Consider the following 22716-nt stretch of genomic DNA (forward strand, 5'->3'; position numbering starts at 1 on the left):
AAATGCAAGAATAGAGGAGTCAACGGTTGGTGATGACACCACTATGTGATTAGGAGGCGCAGCAAGACGAAGCAAAAGAGAAAATATTTCATCAATTATAGGAACCGTAGGACTAGCAAGATCTGATCAGGCACCGAATCAAGGTCAGTAGGAAGTCCAGTACGTGTAAGAACTAGAAACAGCATCTGTCTTTGCTCCTGTTGTTTTTCAACGTTCATAGTGCCTGGCATCAACTCCTTAAATTCTTCAATTCTTCCATGACTGCCTGTACTTGTCTTGTCCCAAGTAAGTAGACATATCTAATTCCTGTTTCTTGAAGTTGGTCATACGAGATATCACATCATAAAATAGAGATATGTAATTGGTGTATAAAGCGCGAGCCTTTTCCCAAACTGAATAACATGCCTGGAAGCAACAGAACAAGGGCATCAACTTGGGGTCAATAGATCGTCACAGAAGACTACATAATTGAGCATCAACCTTCTCCCACTGTGCTTTGGCCTTTCCATCTGTCTCACTAGCCTTTTCCTTTTCGTCAACCACAATCGCCTCTTGTGTTAAGTGATCTTGAATACCTTGACCCTTGCACCACAACTCAACAGAGGAATCCCAAGCTAAATAGTTTGAACTTCCCATTAATGATTCAGAAGTAATCATAGGTCTTGAAGTTCTGATTCCCATGTTTTGGAGCCAAAAATATCATATCCGAGAGACATGGCTCAAAACTTCAAGAAAGACACAAAACAGGGTGTCCCTTAGCTGATGGTGCTAAGAAAACAGCGATCCAGAAGCTGCCAGAAATCAGCCACCAGAAAACTAAAAGTGATCAGAAGTCAGAAATAACTGCTGGGGTAGGTGCGGAATTGCTGAACACCAGTCTGGGGAAAAAATTTGTCAAAATAATGGCCCCCAAAAAATGCAGATCTGCCGGAAACAGTGCAGCAGTCGCCGGAACCCTAATTCCAGCGATCGGAATCTTCTACAAACTAATATAAAATGCTCGAAGACCAGGGCGACCTCAACTGAAGAGAAACAAATTGGAAAACAGTGCTGTATCGCTGGAAAAATAGTGCTGAACTGCCGGAAACATTATTCACGCATACTGTTCACGTTAGAAAAAATTGTTCCGGTGATAATATTCTATTATGGCTCTGATACCATGTGAGAAAATACGGGAGAAGATATTATTATTGAATTGTGTGTCTACATTATTACATTGAGCCCTATTTATAGACACTACATCCAATCCTTTTCCATGTAGGATACTATATACAAATCCTATTCCTATTCCTATTCTAACAATGAATACAAGAGCCAATAATAAAAGCATTGAGGTGTGGACTTCAATGTCTACTTAAAGATTTTAGATTGATGGAGACAGGTATCTGTCGAGCCTCAGAATCGAGTTCAGTAATGATCTCTTAAATAATCAGTCACACAAAAAAGTCGACAGATTTGAGTATATTACCTCCAGTGCATGAAGAATCCGCTCACAGCCTAAATGATTGGACCATTTCTCATGATCTGCAACATCATCACTGGTGATCAAAATAGTAATTAGTGCATGCTAGGACTGAACAAGATGATGTACAATGATATCATCATACCTGTGGTTGAGGAACATATAACGAGCTCCACCTAACATTTTAAGATTATTTTCCAATTTTGCTGTGTACCTTGGACTGCAAATGGTTAGTTATGCACCTGTCAGTACTAAATTGATATGCATCAAAGTTCGAAAATTCCAGATATCTATCACTTGCCAACTTCCCTTATATTGTTTCCGAGTAATGATAACATTTCCCTATTTACTAAAACAGTTCTCTTCAGCCACCCCCCGTGTATTGTTTATTGTAAAATCAACAGGCTGTGATGAAGTATGAATTCTGAAATACCTGTCAACAAGGATATTTCCTTCAGCACGAACAATCAAAAAAGAAGCTGCTCCATATGACTTGTCAGAATGATAACCACAGTGGTAAACACCCTGAAAGTTTCAGAAGACTCTTAGATAAAGCGCACACAAATTTCAGGAAATTGGTGATGTTGCATTGTTCGACACGTCTGTGGGTGCCAGATAGGAAAAGAGATGTGGCATTAAGAACTACTTCTACATTTCATCGGTCAATAATGCTAAATGTTTTCCATAAAAATATCAGGATACTTCATAATGATACGATTAAAAAAGAAAAGTAGAGAGGATACTGTATCAATGAAACTTCACCACATTTACAGTCATCTCCACGTAAAAATCTATTCATGCAGATTGCAGAATACTTCTTTTGAAATGAAAATATTTGAAGAACTGCTCAAATTTATAAGTACTAACAATATTTTTTAGCTGAGGAAACTTCCACCGGCTTGTAAAAATTAACGGATTATGATTTTGTTAAAAGGGGTAGAAGGATTCATCACTGATATCTTATTACCTCTATGATCTTCATTTCTTCCTATGAATCTCCTAGTTAGCATATAAGTTCATTCCTTGTCAAAAACCACCATCCTAGCCATACTCAGAATGGAGTGATACATGAATCTCACAAAACTAGCATTTTAGAATGTAGTGAGTAAAACAACAGGACAACCCCACAATTATGAGGGAAATATTTTTACTTTATAAAGAGCATTAACGTCTACAATTAATAAAACATCACGCAAAAAGATTAAAATCGCATCATTTCTCTTCTTTTCCTTCTTATAGAGATGATAAAAAGATTATCCCTCAAGTTTATTTCAATCAAGTGCTGGTATCCTGACTGCAAGCTCCCATGGCCTTGAAAGAAATAAAGACTGCTTCATGATTAAGATCACCAAAAGCAAGTTTTCGTGCGTGGTATTACATGATGCCACTTAAGCAACTTAATCTGCAAATTCAAAAAGTTATTGACTAGTAAAATGTGAGCATACATCTAAGCAAATCCAGCCTAGAACTGGATCTCGTTGACATTTCCGTAAAAAAGAGAATGATAAGGACATAGACAGCAGTATTCACAAATCTACAGGTCGTCCAAATCAAATTAATTTATGTGGACAGACTCCTTCAATTATATCAGCTGCTCTATTAGTGAGAAATAAGCAAAAGCGAAAACTTCAAAAGGAGAATGAATATACCGGCAATGTATGCTCATCTATTGGAATTGGAAAAGTCTTCTGAACTTCTAATATATCATGAGGAGGTTTCTCTGTATGAATTGAACTTGTTGGGCATGATATTAAGGCCTTGAAACATCATCAATCCAAATAGAAAGTCAGAGCAATTTTAAAGTATCTGGAACTAATGATTAGATAAGAGTATCAGATAAAGTTTCACCAAGCTAAAAGCATATTAACATAGAATTTTAGAACTGCTATGCATACTCTCAAGTAGTGTCTTTTCTGTCCTAAAGTTCTTTTGCCACAATGATTATTGCTAATATTATTTTGAAATAGATAACCAATAGCTGCATTTTCAACCCAGATGGATAGATGAAAAACTAAATAACGCACCTGAAGAGCTCTCAGTCGTTCTTCTTCACAGCTGGGCTGTTTAAAGACTGCTGACATGTCACCAGCTCTTGTAAAGTTCTCCTAAAGGTACAACAAATAAAGCAATTGTCACTCCCAAAGTTAGGTTTTCATCTGTGCAAAGAAAGGGGGCCACTGCGACAGTAAAACTGAGTGTCCTCAGCAAGTCTTATGTATCTATAAATTTGGCTTCGATTATAACCTATTTCTCGGAATTCTTATTTGTTCTCCTTCAATAATTGCAATTTTGAAAAAGACATCCAAGGGGGATGAAACTCAAATACAGTAGGACAGAAATAGAAGTCCTTATGATCTAACACATCAATGAACACACATACAAGTTCATAAATGTGAAGAATTCATTAATGCTAGACCAAGTTGTTGTTGTTGTTGTTGTTTTAAATTTAAATATGTTGTAGAAAAATTACAGGTTGCAGCCAAGAATCTACACATATGGGTAGAGGAAGAGTAAAACCGTTTGGTCCGGGAGTTTTATCTCCGAAACAGTTCTTCACTACTTGCTTAACCACATCTTATCAGAAAGGTCTTTACAGTTCATTCTTCTCGCCAGACTGATTCCCCAAAAACTGTCATGCGACGAAAGAACTTTGGTGTCGTTGTACCTCTCCTTAAACAATTTAATGCGTCACTTCTATTCCAATTATAGGTGCAATTAACAGAATTCTCAGCTTTCCTTTAATCTCCTCACTTTGTTGTTTATCATTTGGATAAAATACCTACATCGTCCTTTTCGCACAACCACCCAAATTCTTGTAAGAGGTCTGATAGTTAGTGCTGATCATTCTAACGTGCTTCTCTGTTCCATTCTTGTAGACTCTTCTTCAACTATTTACTAATCCAAAGCTTTCTACGACCTCAATTAAATATCCATACTACCACGTTTACACTGTGGAATCCTTCTTGTCCCACCATAGTATTGTTAAGACAAAAGGGAAATAACCCCCAACTCGTTTCACCACTAAGAGTAGACAAAAATGATTAAACAAAAGAAATGGTAACTCCAGTTTCTCCCAATACAGAGGTTTTACCATGTTATAGACCGCCAAGGATTAAATTCATGCTCAGTTTTGAGCAGTAATTTGCATCGTTATATCATCAATTCAAGTCCCATGAAACGCGGATCAATCTTTCAGAAATATCATGGTTTGTTACATAAAACTTAAAACAAATTGTGGGAATCGGAGTGTGAAATGATGCTATTCTAGTGTATATGAAGTATTGATAGTTACCGGAGCCATCCATCGACAGGTATCACAGTCTATGCACGTATGATCTGCAAAGTAAAAATAGCTGGTTAAGATTAAATCAAATAACAAGCATGATTCAACTTGACACCATTAAAAACATAAAAATCATAGTCCTATATAACTCAGGAAGTACATCTTGAGTCATCTCACATGTACTGAATCGTTGGTAAAGACAACCAAGTATCATGATTATATCCCTTAATAAGGAGTTAATGTCACATACTCCCTTTCTCCCAATTTTTATCTTAGTTTGACTGAGCACAAAGTTTAAGAAATAAAGAGAGACTTTTGAATCTCGTTGTCCTAAATTAAAGATGTGTGTGATGTACTAAATTGTCTTCTGAATCTTGTGGTTTTAAATTTGCCATATAAGATGTTTGAATTGTCAACTTACTAAATATAGAAAGACGCACTCTTTTTGGGACAGACCGAAAAGAAAATTAAGACCCTTAAAATGGGACGGCGGGAGTATTTATTAATGGGAGAAGGTGCAAATACACCCCTCAACTTTGCGATTTAGAACAGATATACCCCTCGTTACAAAATGGTGCATATATTCCTACCGTTACACAAATGACGCAAATATACCTTTTTGATGACGGAATTTTTTTTTTAAATCATTTAGCTTATTTTTAATTAAAACAATGTCACGTGGCTGCAAAAAAATTAAGTCGACCCATTTTTTATAGTAGACTTATTTTTTTAAAGCATGTGATACAATTTTTTTTTTTTGGTGGGTCTGATTCGTTTAGAAAATGGTAGACTTATTTCTTTTAAAGCCACAGAGATATTTTTTTAAGCGAACCAGACAACCCGCTAGAAAAAATTGCCATGTGGCATTAAAAAAATAAGTAGAGTTATTTTTAAAAGCCACGTGATATTCTTTTAATTAAAAAATAAGCTAAATGATTCTTTAAAAAAATCGTCAGCGAAAAGGGTATATTTGCACCATTTTTGTAACGGTAGGGTATACATGCACCAAATTGTCAACGAGGGGTATATCTGCTCTAAGTCTCAAAGTTAAAGGGTATATTTGCACCTTTGCCCTTTATTAATTATTACCCGATAGTGACTAATGAACGGATCAAACTACAAGCAGGTAAGAAAGAGTTTATGAAAATGAAGAAACAGAAAAAATACAGTACAGAAAACCTATAATTGGAGCTTTCTGAGAACCCCCCCCCCCCCCCCCCCAACCCAAAGTTAGAAAAGTGATCAACTTTGAGGGTGTGTTTGGTATGAAGGAAATGTTTTCCACGGAAAACAGAGAAGTGATCAACTTTGAGGGTGTGTTTGGTATGAAGGAAATGTTTTCCACGGAAAATGTTATCTCGAAAAATAAGTGATTTTCCTACTTATTTTCTTGTGTTTAGTACGCAAGTTGAAAAATATCACTTTTAAGAGCATTTACATACACTCAAAGCAAAACCACTATAAAGTTTTTGAATAAAGAGTGCAACTTTTGGGGGTGGGTAGTACGGGTTAGGATGTGGGGTAGGTGGGTGGGGGTGGGTGGTGAAAAAAATAAAAAACAAAAAACAAAAAGATAAACTTTTAAAAACTTTTTTAAAAATTAAAACTAATTTTTTGGAGAGAGCGGGGGTGTAAGGTAGGGGTGCGTGGGGGTAATGGAGTGAGGTTTAGGATTGGTGGGTGGTGGAAGGTGGGGTGTGGGTGGCTTGGGGTGGGGTGGGGTGTTGGGGTTGGGGGATTTTGGGGTGTGGTTTTGGTTGGTGGGTGGAGTGGGGTGGGGTTGGGTTTAGTGGTGCGGGGGTGAAGTTGGGGTTGTGGGGGCGGGGCGTGCAGGGTGGTTGGGGAATGCTTGGTGCGTTTTTGTTTATCCGGAAAATATTTTCCTCTAATTTTTATGGAAAACATTTTCACCTATTTGGAGGAAAATATTTTTCAAGATGTTGAGTGCAATCAAAGAAGAAAAAATAGGAAAACATTAACAGAAAAAAAAAATCCGTCGTACCAAACACAGCCTGAGTGTCTGACCAAGCATACATATTCTAGCTAGAAACAATAAGTGAGGGCCCGATCACTTCATAAGCCATGATTCACACGTGTTGTTGTACCGAATGCAAAAGGCAATAATAGGTTGGATAAAATGAAAATTACCGACGAAGAACTCTCCGGGGACGTTCTGAGGACGTCGAGCTCCCAAGGAAGCTGTGATTTGAGAAGCTTTAACCCGCTGTGGAAACGACTTATGGACGTTGCCGTTATAGTGGAATCGTCGGCGAATATGAAAGCCAGTCAATCCCGTTGCAGCAGCCATGTATGTTGATCAACTTGGAGAAATGAAGAAGACTGCCTATGAAATTTGTAGCAGCGGACTCATTCTGACTTCTCTCTCCACGTGTGTCTCTCTAGCTAAGTTAAAAAGGACGTTTGGATTGTTTTTTTTTTTTTTTTTTTTTTGCTTTTAAACTCTATTTCACTTTTTTCTGAGTTAGGAAAGATAAAAGTGTTTTAAACACTTATAAAAATAAGCTAAAAGCAAAAAATTTAAATAATTAGCTTATAAGTTATTTTTAAAAATATAAAATTAAACTAAAAATAAAAAATTAAATATTCCCAATTTATGATTTTTAGTTTATAAACTATTTTTTTAAAATTAATCTAAGCACTCCTCTTAAGGATCGTGCTAGACACGGGTCTATCCGGTCGTTTTTTTCCAATAGAGCAAGCAGTAAAGGATTGTTTCCAAATCATGATAAGATTGAACGTGTTCAGTTTCTTTCTTTTTTATTCTTTTTCTAGGAAAAATGACCTAATAATACTACTTAAGACTCTATATTACAAAATATAAGAATATTTTTTCTTATTTATAAAACATACCAACAAAATTATAAAATATACCAAATCTAAAAAAATTAAAAGCTAAGCCCACCCTTCCCCTTTTCCTATTCTCTGTTTCAACAGATCTGCCCCCCCCCCCCCCTCCTTCCCTATTCTTTGTTTCAACAGATCTGCCCCCCTTTCCTATTCTTTTCCTATTCTCTGTTTCAACAGATCCCCCCCTTCCCTATTCTTTTCCTATTCAACAGATCTGCCCCACCCTTCCCCACCTTTTCCTATTCTCTGTTTCAACATATCCGCCCCACACTTCCCTTCCCCTTCTCCCGTTCTGTCTCCTCCGATAACTCCACCACCCTACCCTTCTCTTCCCCTTCTCCAAATTCTGTGTCTGTTAGAGTATATATTGATGACTCCGGCTGCATATCTAAAGAACACAGATCTGAAAAAATATCAATTTCGTCATTTTTGTCAAAGACTTTTGATTTGGTTGATGACCCTTCATTGGATTCGGTTATTTCTTAGGGTAGCAGTGAGAAAGCTTTTTAATTGCATCACTACGTGAGATTTGAAGCGTGATTTTTTTCAAATTTCGAAGCGAGATTCAAATTTGTATTAAAGTTGTATGATAATTGTATGCTGAGTTTGTATGAAATTGTAAATTAAGTTTTTTATGTTGTTATTGCTGTATAAATTTGTATGAATATTGGATAAAAGTTGTATAAAATGTTATTGTAGTTGTTTTAAATTTCCAAAAATCTAACATGAACTTAACAAAATTTACACAGTTATATACATATTTCATACAGTTTTCACGTACGAAAAATGTGAGAATTCTAAGCCTTGAGCGAGATATACACATTTCATACACAAAAATTTGAGCGAACTTAAGCCTTGAGCGAGATATACACATTTCATACAATTTTCATACACAAAATATTGAGCGAAATCTTTAAGCCTTGAGCGAGATATACACATTTCATACACAAAATTTTGAGCAAAAAATTTAGTATATGTTTTGTAAGAAATTTATCGTCATATTTTGTAAACTGAAAAGTATCGTCATATTTTGTAAATATACTCTATTCTTATGTATATATAGGTTATTCTCCCTTTTTTCTACTATATTAGAAGCACCGGTTGATGCTCCTTTCGTCGTCCGTTGTGGACCCCCCCATAAAAAAAAAAATTGGCCCCATATTAAACAAGCCTTAAAAAAAAAATATGGGCCCCATATTAAACAACATCCAGTATTAAAAAAAAAAAAAGTGGATCTCATATTAATAAAATCAAGCAATATTGAAAAAAAAAAGTGAATCCCGTATTTAAAAAACAAACAATGTTTAAAAAAAAATGTGGGCCCCATATTAAACACGATGCGTATTCGTAGCAAACACTAATATAATAAAGTTTTAAATACGGAACACAAACTACAATGTTATATTAATCGTGTTTTGAACATAGTATCCCATATTGACAAAATCAAGCAATATATATAAAAAAAAAAAAATGAATCCCATATTAAAAAAATAAACAATGTCAAAAAAAAAGTGTAGACTTTGTATTCTTAGTGAACACTAATATAATAAAGTTTTAGATACGGAGCACAAATTACAATGTTATATCAATCGTGCTTTGAACATAGTATATATAAAAAAAAAAAAAAAAAAATTGGGCCTCATATTAAACAGACCCATAAAAAAACAAAATTGTAAAAAAAAAATTGTGGGCCCCATATATATTGACCCCATACTAAACAACATCAAGCAATATATATATATATATATATATAAAAAGGTGGAACCCACCATCTCCAAACTCACGGTAAAAAAAGTGAACCCCATATTAACAAAATCAAGCAATATCAAAAAAAAAAAAAAGTGAACCCCATAGTAAAAAAAAATAATGTCAAAAAATACTTTGTATTCGTAGTAAACACTAATATAATAAAGTTTTAGATACGGAGTACAAAATACAATGTTATATTAATCGTGTTTTGAACATAGTATATATATATATATATATATATATGCATAAAAATAATGCAAATTAATAATGTCAAAAAAAAAAGTGCACCCCATATTAAAAAATCAAACAATATTCATGTAATTTCCAAAGTATCTCATTAAGTCAATAATGATGGATTCATTACCGCGTGCGTATCAATCCATTAGTGGAAGCAAATGAAATTATTGTGCAGTAACATACTTAAAATACTTATATATTAAAATAAGATAGAATTTAATTACTTTTTCATTTTTTCCTTACTCTAATAAATGTGATTGTGGGCCCCATATTAAACACCATGCGTATTTGTAGCAAACACTAATATAATAAAGTTTTAAATACGGAGCACAAACTATAATGTTATATTAATCGTGTTTTGAACATAATATCTCATATTGACAAAATCAAGCAATATATATAAAAAAAAAAAAAAAGTGAATCCCATATTAAAAAAATAAACAATGTCAAAAAAAAAAAAAAAAACAGACTTTGTATTCTTAGCAAACACTAATATAATAAAGTTTTAGATACGGAGCACAAATTACAATGTTATATCAATCGTGTTTTGAATATAGTGTGTGTATATATATATATATATATATATATATATATATATATATATATATATAATGCAAACTAATAATGTTCAAAAGGGTGGGCCTCATACTAAACGACACCAAGCAATATAAAAAAAAAAAAAAAAAAAAAAACTATATAAAGCATGGGTCTAACCCATGCTTCATCGTCCGTTGTCCCTTTAAAAAGAAGGGGTGGGCCCCATACTAAATAACACCAAGCAATAAAAAAAAAAAGTGGAACTGACCACATCCAAACTCACGGGAAAAAAAAAAGTGGACCCCATATTAACATAATCAAGCAATATTAAAAAAAAATGTGAATCCCATATTAATAAAACAAACAATGTTAAAAAACAAATGCTTAGAAAATCAGACAATTAAATCAATAATGATGGACTCTTTAGAATAAGGAAAAAATCAATTTCTACTTTGTTTCGTTTTAAACATGTAAAATTAATTTAATAATTTGAATTAGAATTATCTAAATCAAAATTTGATAAAAATAATAAGTATTTTACACCGTTAAATTAATCGAATTAAAATTGAAAGTATCAACTGATGCTTAAATATTGCTATTGTTTTATCTCAAAGAGAGGAAAATAGTTTCTTTTTAAACAAATCTTCTCTTTTAAAAAGTATTAATAAATTTTCGTAGCAAACACGAATAAAATAAAGTTCTAGGTACGGAGCACAAACTATAATGTTATATTAATCGTATTTTGAACATAGTATATATATATATATATATATATATATATATATATATATATATATATATATATATATATATATATATTATCATTATCTAAACATAACTACATATACATAGATACACTATAATCCGAAGTGTTGAGCCCGTACTGCGCACGGGGCATAGGCCATCTGGTTCTTATTAGATAGGAGTACTAAGTAATAACTAGCACCCTTATCTTTATTTTATAATTTTATTTTATCAAATAAATTCTTCGGTCTTTCGAGCTGTTAACTTGTTGGAAGCAGCTTTCCTTGCTTTTTAACTTTTAACTCATCAACTACGAATAATAATAATCATTTTATATACTTAAGTAAACTTAAAGTGGTTTTTTCATTATATAAAAAAATTACTTCTTCCAATTTATATGAGGATATTTGACTGAGCATGAAATCCAAAAAGAAAGAAAGATTTTGAGTCTTGTGGTTTGAAACAAAGCCAAAGAAATTTTTATGACTAGAAATCGTTTCATTAAGGTTGAAAATGAGAGTTTTACAATTAAATTATTGCTAAATAGAGAAATATATCATTTTTTTGGACTAATTAAAAAGAAAAAAGTGTCATATAAATTGAGACGAAGAGAGAATAATAATTTTCGTGATCCTTAAATAAAGTTAAATTCTTTTCATTTAAATAGTGAAGCTCATGTTGGGTATTTGGTGTCAATGGATTGGAAACTGAGACCTTTGAGTTGGGCTTTTTGGAAAATAAAGGGATGTTATCTGCGAATTGCCCTTTTTTGGGGTGGTATTTAAATTTTGCCCCTCATATTTGTGGTCTTTAAATTTTGCTCTTCGGCTGAAACCCATAGGTTCCGAGTTCGAACCCCCGCTCAGTCAAAAATTTTAAAAAAAATTGCAAAGCAGAGTTTAAATTTCGCTATGCCCCCTCCGGCAGACTTTTAGTCATGTTTAACTAAAAGTCTGCCGGAGGGGGCAGACTTTGCCTTGAAGCATATATACGTATTTTTTTTTTTTAACTTTTCAAGGTAAACTTTTAGTAATGCCTTAACTAAAAGTGTGCCCCATAAAACATAACTAAAAGTATGCCCCATAAGGCGTAAGTTTTCCTTAAGGCATAGCTAAAAGTTTGTCTTATAAGACAAAGTTTAAATTTTGCTATGCCCCCTCCGGCAGACTTTTAGTTGTGTTTAACTAGAAGTCTGCCGGAGGGGGCAGACTTTTCGTTGTGTTTAACTAAAAGTCTGCCGGAGGGGGCAGACTTTTAGTTGTGTTTAACTAAAAGTCTGCCCCCTCCGGCAGACTTTGCCTTGAAGCATATATATATATATATATTTTTTTATTTTTTTTTACTTTTCAAGGTAAACTTTTAGTTATGCCTTAACTAAAAAGTGTGCCCCAAAGACATAACTAAAAGTATGCCCATAAGGCGGAACTTTTCCTTAAGGCATAACTTAAACTTTGCCTTATAAGGCAAAGTCTATGCCTTAAGAAAAGTTCTTGCCTTATGGGGCATAATTTTGTTATGTCTTAACTAAAATTCTGCCCCATAATGCATAACTAAACTATGTCTTAGGAAAAATTCTGCCTTATGGGGCAGACTTTTAGTTATGCCGGATCCGGCATAACTTTAGCTTTTCCTTAAAGATTGTATGCTGGATCCGGCATACACTCCCCAGTCCTGCCTTGCGAAATTATTTTTTTATTTTATGCCTAAGCGGGGGTTCGAACCCAGAACTTCATGTATTCGCCCACCTTTCCAAGCAAAGGGCAAAACTTAAAGACCACAAATATACAACAACAACAACAACAACAACAACAACAACAACATACCCAGTTAATCCCACAACGTGGGGGTCTGGGGAGGGTAGAGTGTACGCAGACCTTACCCCCACCTTAGGTAGGGAGGTTGTTTCCGGAAGACCCTCGGCTCAAGAGAAAGCATAAGAAAGGTCAGATACGGGCAAACACATCAAAGCAATTATGAAAATGAAAACAGTGAAAGTAAATAAGTCATTATAAACCAACAGATACTCGCAGAAATCAAGAGACAAGAAACTATAGAGCAACATAGCTACTCATAAGAAAGGATAAACGCAACTACTTACTAGCCTTCTACCCTAATATGAGTCCTCCATACCCTCCTATCTAAGTTCATGTCCTCGGTAAGCAGGAAATGCGCCATGTCCTGTCTAATCACTTCCCTCCAATACTTCTTCGGCCTACCTCTACCTCTTCTGAAACCGTCACTGGCCAACCTCTCGCACCTCCGCACTGGGGCATTTGCATCTCTCCGCATCACATGCCCAAACCATCTCAGCCTCGCTTCCCGCATCTTGTCTTCCACTGAGGCTACCCCAACCTTGTCTCGGATGACTTCATTCCTAATCCTATCGCTCCTAGTGTGCCCACACGTCCATCGCAGCATTCTCATTTCTGCCACTTTCATCTTCTGAACATGAGATTTCTTGATTGGCCAACACTCTGCCCCATACAACATAGTCGGTCTAACCACCACTTTGTAGAACTTGCCTTTAAGTTTCGGTGGCACCTTCTTGTCACACAACACTCCAGAGGCAAGCCTCCATTTCATCTATCCTGCACCAATACGGTGTGTGACGTCATCATCAATCTCCCCATTTCCTTGTATAATAGACCCAAGATACTTGAAACTATCTTTCTTCTGTATGACCTGGGTGCCAAGCTTCACTTCCACATCAGCCTCATGCGCTATCTCACTGAACTTGCACTCCAAGTACTCTGTCTTGGTCCTACTCAACTTGAACCCTTTAGACTCCAAAGTTTGTTTCCAAACCTCCAGCATAGCGTTAACCCCGCTGCGAGACTCGTCAATCAGGACTATGTCATCCGCAAATAACATACACCATGGCACCTCACCTTGAATTTGCCGCGTTAACCCATCCATCATCAAGGAGAATAAAAATGGGCTAAGAGCTGATCCCTGGTGTAACCCCATCATCACTGGGAAGTGCTCTGAGTCTCCTCCCATAGTCCTTACCCTGGTCTTGACCCCATCATACATGTCCTTGATCGCCCTAATGTACGCCACAGGTACACCTCTAGCCTCCAAACATCTCCATAGAACCTCTCTCGGCACTTTGTCGTATGCCTTTTCTAGGTCGATGAATACCATGTGTAGGTCCCTCTTCCTCTCCCTATACTGCTCCACCAGTCTCCGTACAAGATGAATAGCTTCTGTAGTTAAGCGCCCCGACATGAATCCGAACTGGTTCTCTGAGATAGACACGCCTCTCCTCACCCTCATCTCCACCACCCTTTCCCACACTTTCATAGTGTGGCTTAGCAGCTTGATCCCTCTGTAGTTGTTGCAACTTTGAATGTCGCTCTTGTTCTTGTACAATGGAATCATTGTACTGCATCTCCATTCTTCGGCATCTTAGCCGTCTTAAAGATGACATTAAAGAGTCGGGTCAACCACTCTAAACCTGCCCTGTCTGCAGTCTTCCAAAATTCCCCAGGAATCTCATCAGGCCCGGTCGCTCGACCCCTACTCATCCTACGGACAGCACCCTTAACTTCCTCAACCTTTATACTCCTACAATATCCAAAATCACGACACCTCTCAGAGTACTCCAAATCTCCCAACACAATATCTCTGTCCCCACCATCGTTCAAGAGTTTGTGGAAGTATGACTGCCATCTCCGTCTAATGAGTGCGTCCTCCACTAGTACCCTGCCATCCTCGTCCTTGATGCACTTTACCTGATCCAAGTCACGCGCCCTCCTCTCCCTCGCCTTGGCTAGTCTGTACAACTTCTTATCCCTGCCTTTGTCCTCTAGTTCTGCATAATGGCGTTCAAAAGTTGTTGTCTTTGCCACCGTAACTGCTAACGTTTCCTCCTTCCTCGCCCTCTTGCACAATTCCCTATTCGTTCGCTTCTCCTCATCATCCTTGTTGTCTACCAACTTCGTATACGCCACCTTTTTTGCTTCCACCTTCTCTTGAACTCCTCCATTCCACCACCAGTCCCCTCGGTGCCGACCACGGCTACCCTTCGAGACCCCCAGCACCTCTCTAGCTGTTTCCCTAATGCAACTGGCCGTCCTATCCCACATGTCGGTCGCCACCCCACTACTCTCCCAGGCTCCCATAGCCCTCAACTTCTCCCCAATCTCCAGGGCACCCTTCGTGGTCAAACTCCCCCATTTGATCCTGGGCCTATCACCCACGACCCTCTTTCTCTTCCTCATCTTGATTTCCAAATCCATAACCAAGAGCTTATGTTGGGTCGTTATATTCTCACTCGGAATCACCTTGCAGTCTTTACAGAGACCTTTATCTTCCTTCCTAAGGAGTAAAAAGTCTATATGCGTCTTAGCCACCGAACTACGAAAGGTTACCAAGTGCTCCTCCTTCTTTGGGAAACTCGAATTGGCTACCACCAGCCTAAAGGATTTTGCAAAATCCAACAGTGCAATTCCTCCTTCGTTCCTGTCCCCGAAACCACAACCTCCATGCACATCATCATAACCCCCTGAAATTGACCCAATGTGCCCATTGAAGTCTCCTCCGATGAATAGCTTCTCAGTGGACGGTATACCTCCCATCACCTCGTCCAAATCCTCCCAAAAACGTCTTTTCACCTCCTCACCCAAGCCCGCTTGCGACGCGTAAGCACTAATAATGTGCAAAATAAACCCTTCAAAGACTAGCTTAATCGTCATCAGCCTATCACTAACCCTCTTAACCCCTACCACCTGTTCTCTTAAGTCATTATCTACTAAAATGCCTACCCCATTCCTATTGTTATATCCCGTATTTTATACATTCGGATATTTCAAGGTGGTCGTGGTAAGTTAAAGGCAAGACTATCTTCCAAAATTATTTTAATGTACAAGTTGTTATGAATATTATTAGTGTGAAAATATTGAGAAAGGCCAAGGGTAAAAAGGGAAATTCACAAAATGGTTCATGGTAAAATTGTGGAAGGTTAGGGGCAAAATAGGAATTTCACCCAAACTTCAAGAAAATTCTTGAATAACCCATTTTGGCCATGTGGCCGTCCAAGCCAAGGTGGGCTTGGCCCACATGGGTGAATTATATGTATGTATATATATGACATATTAGTCATATTTCACACACCAAATTCTAGAACTTTGAAGAAAAAGAAAAGGAGAAGAAGAAAGAAGAGCAAGGGTCGGCCATGGCTCCCAAAATTTAGCCATGGAAAATTGACCAAGAAAAAAATTATTTTCTTCTAGCTTCTCTACCAATTGGAACGCCCTTAACAACATGGAGTGGTTGTTGGAACAAGCAAAGTATTCATTTGGGCAACTTATAAGTCTAGCCGAATGAAGGAGCTAAGTGAAAAGGTATGTGTTCAACTCTCTTTTACTTGTGTTATGGATGATTTATGTATGTTGGAGTGTGTAAAAAGAGATTAAATTCATGAAATATGTGTGTATAGGTGTTGGCCGAATGGAAGTGGTGTGGTATAGAAGTGATGAATTAATTTTATTTAGTGGTTTGATTGTTATGTTGTGGATTCCATGATGTAAAATGAATGAAAACCATGAATTTAGTGTGTTGGAGTGGTGGCCGTGTGGTGTGGAGCTTGGCCGTGTGTGCGTGTTGTGTTGTATAGGGTGATGAATTAATTTTGTCTAGTATTTTTTATTGATGTGGTAATGAATTCTATAATGAAAATGAAAGTTTAATGATTTTAGTGAAGTTCATAAATTTGGAAGAAAGTAATGTGTGGTTGTCTTTGATGGTGTTGTGAGATTTCGGGTGGAAGTGTGCATTAATTGGGTTGTTTGAATATTGTGTGAATTGATTAAAGTGTTCTCGAATCATGTTAGAATGTATTTTGGAAATAATTTTTGAAGTTGGAGATATGATTGTTGGTATTATTGTTGATACTTTGGCCGAGTTGAATTCTCGGGTTTGTTGTTGTTAAAATTGGCCGAGTTAGATTCTCGGGGATGGTGTATTTACAGGGGAAATGCTGCCGAAATTTCGGTAGATTATAAAGTGAATTTATGTGAGAAACTAAGGCAAGTGTATGACGACGAATCTAACGATTATGTGAATTCTTTTGAATGTAGACTAGCAAGCTTGGATAAGTAAGCATAGCTAATAGGACGTGGAGCAGGTATGTAAGACTTGCCCTTTCTTTCTTTTGGCATGATCTTTGTGGAACCGACATGACAAAGTATATGTATGATTTCAAAGAAACGCCCATTCTTAGAGCCACTAGGATGGCTAACGTTCTTGATTTCCATAAGCTGTTTCGTATGGTTCTGATGTTTACCCATGAAGTCCGAAGTCCCGTTTGATATGTTTCTGAATGATATTCGAAGGATAATTAATATGACTAAAGTTTTGATTTCAAATGAAAATACGTTTGATTATTCCATTAAGTCTTTGATATATTTTGATACATATATATATGACTCCAAAGACCCTATTTGATTCGATCCATAATGATATCCGAAAGGTACTTGACATGATTATGACCTTGATTTTCCAAATGGCTTCGGAAACACTTATAGAACGTTATATACTTCAAACGCTCGTAACTTTCTCATACTAAGTCAAATTGACCCGAAACTCGTTTCTGAGCTCTGAGAGATCGGTAAGTATACTTATCCATCGAGTCTGGATTTATGTGCATTTAGTTTCTCACTACTCTGCTCGTGCATGTGTCATTACTTCTTTCGCCGAGTCCCGGGCCGGTATACATCGTGCGTATGGTTCACCGGGTCCCCGCTTGAGGGCCGGGTGCCATATATGTATTCCGGAGTTAGATGTGTTACGGTGTTATGATGTGTTTATGGTTCGCCGAACCATATATAATGTGATATATGATGTGATATTATGATGTGATATTACGATGTGTGACGGAGATTACGGAGCAAAACTTCTGGAGTTAGATGTGTGTGGCGCCAAAGGCAGGGTGGCACCACGTTTCCCCGGGTCCCGTAAGGGACCGGATACCGTTCTTGGCATGCATGGTTTGTGTTTCCAGTAAGTGTTTTATTACCTTGCATATCGTGCTTACTTTCTGTTCTAATCTTCTGCACTATTTATCCTGCTTGTGATTATGTTCATATTACTCTATGTTTTACATGTTCAGTACATATTTCGTACTGACCCCCTTTCTTCGGGGGCTGCGTTTCATGCCGCGCAGGTACACCCAGATGATGTAGAAGGCCTTTCTAGGAGGTGTTTCAGCGAGATTGGCGAACTCCACTTCTTTCCGGGGTGTTGCCGGGTCAGAGCGTATATAAGCTGTGATTTCTGATTGTGTTAGAGACTTTGCAGACAAAGTCGTGGGTATAGAACATCAGTTTTGTAAGCGGCTTCATCAGCCGATGTGACATTTTGTGATATGTTACAGATTTTACATGATTACAGATTTTGGTTTGATTTGAGAACGATAGAAAGAAAGTTTCTGAAAACCTTACTTTGTGTTTTACGATTATCTGATTTGAAAGTTTGAAAAGAGTATGTATGTAATAAGAGTCAGAGGGTTCGCTCGGCTCCGAATATGGGGTCGGGTGCCCATCACACCCTAATAAGGTTAGGGTGTGACACCTATCCCTCGACCTACCTGAGAACCATAACTTATATTCATCTACATCTTTAGCCGTGGATCCTACCCATTTAGTCTCCTGGACACAAGCTATGTTAATCCTCCTCTTCTTAAGAATCTTAACTAGTTCGATGGACTTCCCCGTTAGAGTCCCAATATTCCAAGACCCTACTCGCAGACTAGAGACTCTCTTAACCCACCTACCCTCTCTAACCCTCACCCCCGCCCGAGAACATGACCCTAGTCTACCATCGCCTACCAAAGCCAGTAAAGCAAATATAAACTACTCGACCAGGCAGGAATCAATATTAAAACACAAGTTAGCAATAATGTAGATGAAACTACTACGACGAGAACGAAACAAGTAGTGCAAGAATTCAAATTAGCTGCAAGGACAAAAGACAGAGAATTAAAAAATAAACAATAAAAATAAAAACTGGAGGTACCAACTCCAGTTAGACAAAACCTGTTCACGCCGGAATCACTGTTCACGCCGAACACTGTTCACGCCAGAATCACTGTTCACGACTGGGAGCTCGAATCTGTCGGATCAGAGAGAAGGAGAGAGGAGAGAAGAGAAAAGAAGAGGGAGAAGACAGGAGAAGAACAGGAGTATAGGGTTGTCACAAACCCTAGGAGAGAGACAACTTACCTGGGGAGGCCACCGGAAAGTTGCTGGCCACCGGAGTTGGGGGGTGGGGGTGGGGGTGGGGGTGGGACTGAGGGGATGGGAAAAGACCGTTGTGTTTGGTTGATTTTCTAGAGAGAGAGAGAGAGAGGTTTTTCATACTTTTGCCCCACAAATATGAGGGGCAAAATTTAAAGACCACAAATTTGAAGGGCAAAATTTAAAGACCACCCCAAAAGAAGGGCAATCCGCGCAAAAAAAATGATGTTATCTTACATTGAAAAAAAGAGAAGAATTTGTTGCGTGTAAATAAAAAAGTGAAACTTACACAAACAGCTACTTTTTAATAGCTTCTAATAATTTATAGCTACGTTTTCTAAATTTACAAACCGTAGTTAGTTTTTGTTGAATTCGGTTGCATTTCGCGTTTTTAAATACACGGAAATATAAAATTCAGCAGAGTTCGCGTTTTTAAAATACACAGAAATACACGAAAATACAAAATCCGTCAGAGTAAAAATAGGCGGTATGTATGGAACAGATTCTCTTCTTTTATTTTAAATGGTAAGTCAAATTAAATCAATCATGTATCACGCATAACGCCTGAAGTTCCATAACAACTCACGTCTCTCTCTCTAAAGTACTCCATTCCAAACTTTTTGAATTCAAAAAACTCAGCACGATAATTTTCAAAAAAATACAGAAGTCTCCCAGAATATATCATTTTGCTGGATTCGATTGTATTTCAATTTTTTAAAATACACAGAAATACACATACGTAACTGTATTTTAATGTATTTGGATGTATTGTTCAGTTGTATATAGATCATTCAAACAACACATACAGTAAAATATATCTAATTTTCCCAAAAATGCAATCAGCTAAATATATTAAACGTATATTTACACTCAAAAAAGGACGAAATACACTTAAATACACTCAAATTTTGAGATACAAGGAGATAGAAGAAGGAGAAGAAACCATGGATTCCAGTCAAATCTTCAGTGAAATACAAAAAAAAAAAAGACGAATACACATTTTCTCCTTCGAAATATCAAGAGCCAAGTATCCCTTATTTTTTTTTGCCACCATGAACCAATCCAATACCATCGCTGCTGCGGTTCAGCCACATTCCACTTCAACACATCTCTGTCATTGATTCCAACTCCCAAACAATTGCGCTTCCCAGCCTTCGAATAAAACTTGATCGGGAAAACTATTACCTTTGGCAATCTACTGTATACTCTGCATTTGAAGCCTTTGATTTAGAAGCTCATCTTGATGGATCTAACATTCCATCTGCCACTATCTCAACCACTGCTCAGGCTATTGCTCAAGCCACATTGGAATCCACACCAACTTCGGCCTTCACAGCATGGAAAAAGAGGGACAAAATCCTTCTTCTTTGGACAAAGCAGAATCTTCCATGGATGAATATGATTCTTTTTTAATTGAAACCACAAAGAACGGTGAGATCAGAGAGAGAGAAAGCGACTCACAGATCTAGGGGTGAGGATAGGTAACGGAGAGAGAGAGAGAGAGAGAGAGAGAGAGGGATAAAGAGAGAGGTGAGATCTCACAGATCTAGGGTGAGAAGCTGAGTAGCTAATGGATGGATAGAGTAGCTAATAGACCATGTATTTAGGAGATGATGAAACACAGTAACTGAAATAGAGTTGGGTAGCTATGAAATGCAATTTTAGAATAATATAGGTGCGAAAATTAAATATTAAATAAGGTAGTTATTATTCATAATTAAGTCTTAGAGGTAGGTATGACAAGTAAATTTTTCAATAAAAAAACACTTCTATACTAGCTTAAAGAGTTGGAAATAAGACACGTCCATGCAATGCAGTCATGGCTCAGCTTGACTTTGGCTTCGGTTAATTAAATGATCTGTTTGATTAATAGAATGGTGTGATTTGCTTTGTTCTTGGCGTTTGAAATTTGTTGGAAGGTGAAGCGTCGTTGTTTCAAGGTAATTTTGTTCTATTCTGGGAGGAAATAATTCAACATCTCAGGCACTGTGAGAGAATTAAATCCCTTAAGAACACAAAGTGAACTATGTGGACTACGAATTAAACTTTCGTTTTATATTTAATCGTACATTTCATATTTATTCTTTGTTTGAACATAGTGAACAATAAGCTAAAAAAATATACACTTTTAATTTTTATTTTTATTTTGTTTTTTTGTGTTCATCTAATCTTTTGATTGTTGGAGGCTAAATTTTTTGTGATTTTCTATTCTCATTTGGAGACTAAAACCTTTGTAATCTTTTACTCCTTTTTCAAGATTACATATTTATGACATTTTATTCGTACTTTGAAATTAAATTGTGACTTTCTACTCTTACACTGAGGTTAAAATCTGTTTTTGTTGTTTTAACAGATAGGGAGAACCAACAGTTCGTGCGGTTGTAGATGCTCTACACCGATACTGACACTTGTAGAAAAGCCCAGTAAATTTTCCGCGCCGATTTCAAGAGATGACAACAAAAATTATTTTTTTTATCTGGCCATCCTGAATTTAAAAGGAAAGAGGTCCTGATCCTGGGAGAAGGAACTCCTGACAATGAGGGCTTCCTGATTACTGAGGCTTAGAAGTATTCTGACTTCCTTTGCAAGGATTACCTCCTTCAAGGGTTTAAAGATGACTTATACAACATTCTTAGTGTTACTATTCTTAAGTGTACCTGTGTTGCACATGTATATTGCGTGAGTCAATAAATAATTTACATAAGAATACCTTTTCATTAAAATAAATGCAATTGCCTAAATGATGAAAATGAATATTGTTGTTATAGCCCGTATTTTGTGCGTTCGGATAATTCGAGATAATTGCGAGAAGTTAAGGACGAGACTATTTTCCAAAATTATTTTAAGGAACAAGTTGTTTATTAGTATGGAAATATTGAGAAAGGCTAAGGGTAAAAAGGGAAATTCACAAAGTGGTTCATGGAAATATTGTGGAAGGCTAGGGGCAAAATGGGAATTTCAAAAAAATGGTCATGAAGTTACTATGGCCGTGTGGCATGTGAGGGAGTGTATGTCCACATTTTTATTTAATGGAACTAAATTATGTAAATAGACCAAAGCTTGCATAAGAAGACAATTAGTCTACTTTGTTTATTTTTAAGAAGTTTCAAGAAAAAAGGAGAAGAGGGCCATGTGTCTACTTGATATTGGAAGGAACTATATATATATATATATATATATATATATATATATATATATATATATATATATATGAGCAAGTGTAGAGAAATCCATATATTTTCATCTCCCCACAACTTAAGAAACTTAGAAGAAAAAAAGGGATAGCATTCGGCCAACCATGGCCAAATCTTGGTCCATGGAAATTGATCAATAAAAATTATTTCTTCTAGCAATTCAACTAATTGGAAGGTCCTCTTTAACATGGAGAGATTGTTGAAGCAAGCAAACCATTCATTTGTACAATTTCAATCCTAGCCGAGAAAGAAGATGAGTGGGAGAAAGGTATGTGTTCAACCCTCTTTTACATGTGTTATGAATGATTTATGTATGTTGGAGTATGTGGAATGGATGAAATTCATGAAATATGTATGTGTAGGGTGATGGCCTAATAGGGGTGGTATTGTGAAGATATGATGAAT

General features: G+C 36.7%; 1 protein-coding gene across 2 annotated transcripts in view; it reads right to left on the minus strand.

Moving 5' to 3' along the window:
• The window catches only part of LOC132621277 (uncharacterized), a 20171-nt gene extending 13009 nt beyond the window's left edge, over positions 1-7162 (minus strand). Inside the window, exons 1-7 of one of the 2 annotated variants that reach the window (XM_060335485.1) lie at positions 6894-7162; positions 4755-4798; positions 3487-3567; positions 3112-3219; positions 1896-1987; positions 1608-1682; positions 1469-1538 (exon numbers count right to left, since the gene is read on the minus strand). In XM_060335485.1, coding sequence (XP_060191468.1) covers positions 1469-1538; positions 1608-1682; positions 1896-1987; positions 3112-3219; positions 3487-3567; positions 4755-4798; positions 6894-7053 — 630 coding nt within the window. In that variant the 5' untranslated portion in view covers positions 7054-7162. Of the gene's footprint in view, positions 1-1468; positions 1539-1607; positions 1683-1895; positions 1988-3111; positions 3220-3486; positions 3568-4754; positions 4799-5924; positions 5945-6893 lie in introns of those variants that run through there. The other variant, XM_060335486.1, reaches the window with a different exon arrangement.
• Positions 7163-22716: the final 15554 nt, after the last annotated feature.

This window comes from Lycium barbarum, chromosome 12 (genome assembly GCF_019175385.1).
Source record: "Lycium barbarum isolate Lr01 chromosome 12, ASM1917538v2, whole genome shotgun sequence".
Classification (NCBI taxonomy): Eukaryota; Viridiplantae; Streptophyta; class Magnoliopsida; order Solanales; family Solanaceae; genus Lycium; species Lycium barbarum.